The sequence below is a fragment of the Cygnus atratus genome, chromosome 9, assembly GCF_013377495.2.
Source record: "Cygnus atratus isolate AKBS03 ecotype Queensland, Australia chromosome 9, CAtr_DNAZoo_HiC_assembly, whole genome shotgun sequence".
Classification (NCBI taxonomy): Eukaryota; Metazoa; Chordata; class Aves; order Anseriformes; family Anatidae; genus Cygnus; species Cygnus atratus.
Genome location: NC_066370.1, coordinates 4,861,320 through 4,867,005, shown reverse-complemented (window position 1 = coordinate 4,867,005; position 5,686 = coordinate 4,861,320). Strand labels below are relative to the sequence as shown.

Below are 5,686 nucleotides of genomic sequence, written 5' to 3'. Positions count from 1 at the left end.
CCATTGGGAAACTCCAGCACCAGTCAGCTGTTTTCTGGAAGTGGAGTGTCCTGTTACATAAACATCCTTGAAGCTTTGCAGAAGGGGTGACATTCACATTACATATGTGGGGCCTGACTAATTGGGTTTTGTGTGTGAAGAATGGGGATGGAGAGGGATAAGGAAGTGAAATCCCCAAGGTGCAAGCAGGGCCTCCTTCTTCCCATGGCCTATACTGTTGCTTACGTGTTGAAAAGGGTCTCAGCGCCTCCTGTACCACGGGGCCGATGTGGGAACGCTGCACACCCAGTCCGCATCCGAGCTCTGCCCTCCGCAGCAGTCTGGGGAGCTCAGGGTGTCCTGCTCAGCCCCGCAGCCAGCTGCAGTGGGTGCAGCAGTGACTCACGGAGCAGAAGTGACTCACCTCTGCCCAGAAGTGGTTAACGTCCCATCACACTAAAATCCACGTTAACTCCGTGGTTCTGTCTGATTTATGCATAAAGAGCAGGCAGGCTGTGGAAACGCTGCCTTCTACAAACGGAGGGAGGAGGGAGCTGCTACCTCGAGGAGCTCGCAGTTGCCCTCTGGAGGAGGCTGCATCTTCCCACTGATCATGTGAAGAACCAAAATGCCATCACTGCTGCTTTGATGCCTGAAGTGGGAGGGCACCAGCACCCCTCCATCCAGACCTCATTGCAGACCCAGCGACCTGTTCTCCACAGCCCTGTACATCACGCAAAGTGGATCTGCAGCATGAGTTCGAAGTCACCACTTTGTTCTGTGCACATTTGGTGAAGCTTTTTCACCAGTCCCAGGCAAAGAAAATAACCTGTTTCCTCCCTTGTCTCCTCAGGGAAAACTGTGTGTATAGCAGGCATGTAAGTAACGTGACAGAAGCTACTATAAAACCCAAATGCATATTTTCTATATTTTATGACAGACACAGGATAATGGCTTGCTGTTTTTTCCTGCTGCACAGCAGCTCCTGGGGCAGCAGGTCACACTTAGCAGTTGGGATGGCAGTGAAAGGAACAGATTCAGAAGGTGAAAGAGCTGGTGCTGAGCTGGTTAGGAAAGAGTAAAATCTGAATTCCCAACTCTTTTTCTTTTCACAGCTGTTAAGAGTTCAGTGGGTTGAACTGCAATCCTTCAAGTTCATCTGTTGACTCCAACACAAAACTATTATAAACTGTGCCTCTAAAACACGTGATGAAACATTTCTTGAGAGCTATTTATTCCAACTGCAGCAGAGGAAAGTTTTCAGAGCACCCGGCATTTGGGAGAGGAAAGGTCTCTTGAGCTTTGCAAAGGGAGGAATTATTTGCATACCGACGTAAGTTGCTTTTTGATTTTTTTCCTGCACCATTCAGTAAAATAACACTTATAAGCTTTCTCCCCCTATGGAAACATGGTCAAATAGTACAAAACTATGTTTAAGTGCCTGGAAGACTCTTTCTATTTAGTTTTCTTTCTTCTTTATTTGTGTGGATTGAGGGATTTATACTTCAGAATATTACTTGCTATGGTTTAATATTAAATATCTTCTTTCCCTCTAATGTTCTCTTCGTCTGGGTAACAGTTCATTCAGTTACAATATTACTGCAGAGGTATGACAGACAGCAAGCTTCAATCAGGTGTGTCCTGCAAGCCTACAGTAACAAGTAATAAAGAATAGCTTGGGGGTATATTTCTTCAGATGTTTCTTTAAATCTTTGATCTGAAGTTTGATCTTTATATCCACACCAATTCTCCCTCAGGCTTTAGCTGTGGTAATACAGTTTCCATGCTGAAGATGGACCATGCAAACATGACCTCAGCCATGCTTAATGCCGAATCCCGCAACACAGAGAAGAACAACAGCAACGAGTATTTCTACATTCTGATCGTCATGTCTTTCTATGGGATCTTCCTGATAGGGATAATGCTGGGCTACATGAAATCCAAAAGAAAAGAGAAGAAGTCTAATTTGCTTCTGCTCTACAAAGATGAGGAGAGAGAATGGGGGGAAGTTGTGAAGCCTCTACCAACCATATCAGGGCTGAAGTCTGTCCAGATCCCCATGATGCTGAACATGCTGCAGGAGAGCATGGTGCCATCCCTGTCCTGTGCCATCTGCTCGATGGAAGGCAGCAGCGTGAGCTCCGAGTCCTCGTCCCCAGACGTGCACTTCACCATCCAGGAGGAAGTGCTGGATGCTGAGCTGGGGGAAGTGTCAGAAACACTCCTCAATGAGAGCAGCGAGGGCTCTGCAGAAAACATCCACAAGAACTCCTAGCACCTGCCGGGCTCCCTTGGTCAGCAGCCGAAGCATGAGTGGAGCTCCCACTAAGAACTTGTGGTTCAACTTTCCTGCTCTCCAGTAACTCTACCAGTATCTGTGCCCTGGGGCCCGAGGCTTTTCTGAAAGCTAGCAGGACAAGGAAGCAGTGGTACCAAGCTCCAAAATGTAACTTGCACATAATTGGGATGCTTAATGTTATTTTTTCCATTATTATTTCCTACCATAAGAGCTAAGAACAAGGAGGATATATATACATAGATATATATTTTCCAATGAGGTAACTATTCCTGGCATATCTCTGCATATTTCAGAATTCTGAAAATATCTGGGAAACGTTTAGAGAAGTTACCCTAGCACAAGAGCCTGACTGTAAAAGATGATGGTGATGCTCATTCACACAAAACTGTGATAGACTAGAATTAATTTTACTGTGTTTTTTTTCTATAACAAACTACACCCAACAGCAGATTTGTTCAATGGCCTCAAAGGCTGCAACTTTGTTGATGCTGGTGTTGAAGGAAGATTGATGCATGGCTGGAGACTGACTTTAGGCACAGAAAGAATGAAAGAGGGGAACAAAAAAGCAAAGGAGACCCTGTATTTCCAGGAGGTTTGTAAAGCCTAGGTTCAGATCCATGCCACTACATCTGTCTTTGCTTAAGTTGTACCTGTGCTGGCTGGTTCATGTATGCCAACTTCTGCTGCAATCTACCTATTGACTCAGCTAATAGTAGGGTATTTTTTTCTTTTGTATTTTTTAAAGACATGTACATTTGATCACCAAAGGCAAAGATCTGTAAGTTAAAAAAAAAAAACAATCAAAAGATCTTTGTTACAAGGTGCAAGATCTAGAAAGGCTTGAACAAATGCTGCTCTTTTACATCCCTTGAAAAATGGGTGGAATTCAGAATAGAATTTAACCCAACAGGGGTGAAATCCTGGCCCCACTGAAGTCACCAGCAAAATCCTACTTACTTCAGGGGACAGGCACAAGATTTTGTGTTTCTCTGTTGTAGTCATATTCTCCATCTGAGGTCAGTAAAACTGTACCCATTTACATCACTAAATAATCTGGCCTTTCTGCTCTATTTAAGCCAGTGTAGATAAACATTGCATTATCTCTCTTTTTTTTTTTTTTCCATCTCGCATGTGACATATGCGTTTCTCTAAAGTCATTAGTAACTAGTTTTTAAAACTACCACAAACTTCCCCCCGTAATTTAATGGTACTGTGGTTTTTCAAATGCTCATGAACTTAGTTACTAAATTATTGCACTGTTAAAAGAAGTAATGTTAATATTGTAGCAATGTATGGTTATTTCAATCATACCTTATATTTTATAGTAACTTATTACTATGTTTGGATTAGTTCTGAAGCATGAGGGCTAAAGAGCCTGAATCTACAGTGTTGCATAGCAAAAATGCTTGCAAAATGTCTCCAGATATTTCCTGTGTTAAAATAGCTCTGTGATTTATCCACTGGCATTAGAGCTTGAGAGACAGCTTGAAAAATGAGTGCTGAAGAGCAGGAACAAGCTGAGGCGAGAGTCTGCTGTCTGCCTGCCGTTTCGTTTCAGAGGGAGAAAGGTGTTTGGCTGGAAGGGCTGATGCGATGTGATGCAGCCTGCAGAGGTGCCCCCAGGCAGCAGAACAAAGGCTCCATTGTGCTCAGAAGGGGCCTGATCCAGTTCAGCCTGAAGGCAGCGGGAGTTTTTCCATTGACTTCAGTGAACTTTGGTTCAGACCATATAAAGCTTTTTGGTAGATTTACTCCGAAAGGGGCTGTTTTAAGTTTTGAAAGAAGCCAAATTCAGTTTGGCACTTTGCCTGGAATCACTTGAATCCTGAAACTTTCCAAACGAGACTGACATGTGTGAGTTGTCACATTTTCCATTGCTTTCTCCTTCATCCTCCTACTTTGGTATAGATGTATTTGTATCTGTAAAAACCTGATGTATATAATTCCTAACATTGAGTTGTATATAATTGTCTCACGTATTTAAAGTTTATTGTTTCTACTGGCACTAATTTTTATTTAAATAAAGAAACACATTTCCTGGAAAAGTGTCCGTGTTTGTTCACTATTTCAAATAGATTTCAAGAAACGCGACTGAGCAAAATCGCTACCGAGTCTTTTTCTTAGCCTCTTTTGAAAGGACTCCTTGTGTTTGGCAGCATCACAGCATTGCAGGATGGTCACAGGCTGAGCTGGGCACTCCTGTGCTACCCAGGCTCTGTGCTGGGCAAATTCCTTGCTCCCAGCTCCTGCCCACGTGCAGGCAGGGCTGCAGTGATGCTGAGTCCTCTTGCAGAGACCTGAGACCTGGGGCTACTGCCTAGCCACTGAAGAGGCTGGCAAAACTGACATTTTATTTATTTTTTGTACTGTAGCAAATTGTGTGGGATAGGGTTGAGGTTACTGCAAGTATCTGACATGGGTTGTGGTTCCCACTGACTTCCAGTACTTGGCCATGGTACGTAGCTGGCTTTGTCACAAGCTGTGACCATGGGTCTCACTGCTGCTCTGTCATTTCCAGCAGCAGGGACAGGGGAGGTTTCAGGATTCTGGCTCCCAACGAAGGGCAGAAGTGTTTAGAGGCAACTTAGCACTTCCCTATCTCCTTCAAGCTGTGACAGTATGTATGGGGTCACAGGCACTGGCTGAGACCTACTTGCATGGGGGGAATTTTAGATTGCTTCAAAAATCAGGTTGTTATAAGGTTATATCTGCTCACTTTCCCACAAAACCTGTTCCCTTGTGCTCTGCTCTCTTCACTCCCTCCCTATCAAATCATTCTGGAGCCTGTTCAAAAGCTTCTGTGGATGTAAAGCTACCCATCAGCTATGTAAGCAGCAGTATAATCTCCTGGGACATCCACGATGTCCTGGAAAAGCAGGTCAGTAATGTTGCATCTTCCACATGTACCCACGCGGCTCAGTGTTTCCATTGCCACAATAATGAATCAAACGATGTCTGACAGCACTGGAGATAAGAAGGAAAAACAAGAAAATGTAAATTACAGCTCCACTTTGTGGATCAAAAAGCTATGTTATTCTAGCAGCTTCTTGTGTTAAATTGAGCTGCTACAAAGGGAAACAGTTTGCTTTGGGGTCTATTTACACTGAAGTGAGCTGGTAAGCATGAAATTGTGACCACCATGTCGTGGACTGCTACGGAGCTATCCTTGGCCTGTGGGGCTCAGAGAGTATACGTGATAGTTGGGCATGTATCCATTTACTAGGGCATTTCTCTTTGTCCAAATAAGTATTCTGACGGCACCAGGGGAAAGAAAAAAAAAAAGAAAAAGCTTTAAAAGTTAATTTGCATGTGCAACTGAGTGTAATGATGTCTTGAAGACAGCCTGGTGTCCCAAGGCTATCAGGTCGTTAGTGCTCTGAAATAGAAGAAATGTTGCTAGCCTTGAAA

At 43.8% G+C, this 5,686-nt stretch overlaps 1 protein-coding gene across 1 annotated transcript; it reads left to right on the top strand.

Moving 5' to 3' along the window:
• The first annotated feature begins 1,256 nt into the window (after nucleotides 1-1,256).
• Nucleotides 1,257-3,843, top strand: KCNE4 (potassium voltage-gated channel subfamily E regulatory subunit 4). The gene is made up of 2 exons (XM_035544754.2): nucleotides 1,257-1,312; nucleotides 1,737-3,843. The coding sequence occupies exon 2, from the start codon at nucleotides 1,763-1,765 to the stop codon at nucleotides 2,252-2,254; it is 492 nt and encodes a 163-aa protein (XP_035400647.1). The 5' UTR covers nucleotides 1,257-1,312; nucleotides 1,737-1,762; the 3' UTR covers nucleotides 2,255-3,843.
• The last annotated feature ends 1,843 nt before the right edge of the window (nucleotides 3,844-5,686 follow it).

Bases quoted from the DNA above. Each gene is read 5' to 3' on its own strand.
- KCNE4 (XM_035544754.2), top strand. From the start codon at position 1,763: ATGCTGAAGATGGACCATGCAAACATGACCTCAGCCATGCTTAATGCC.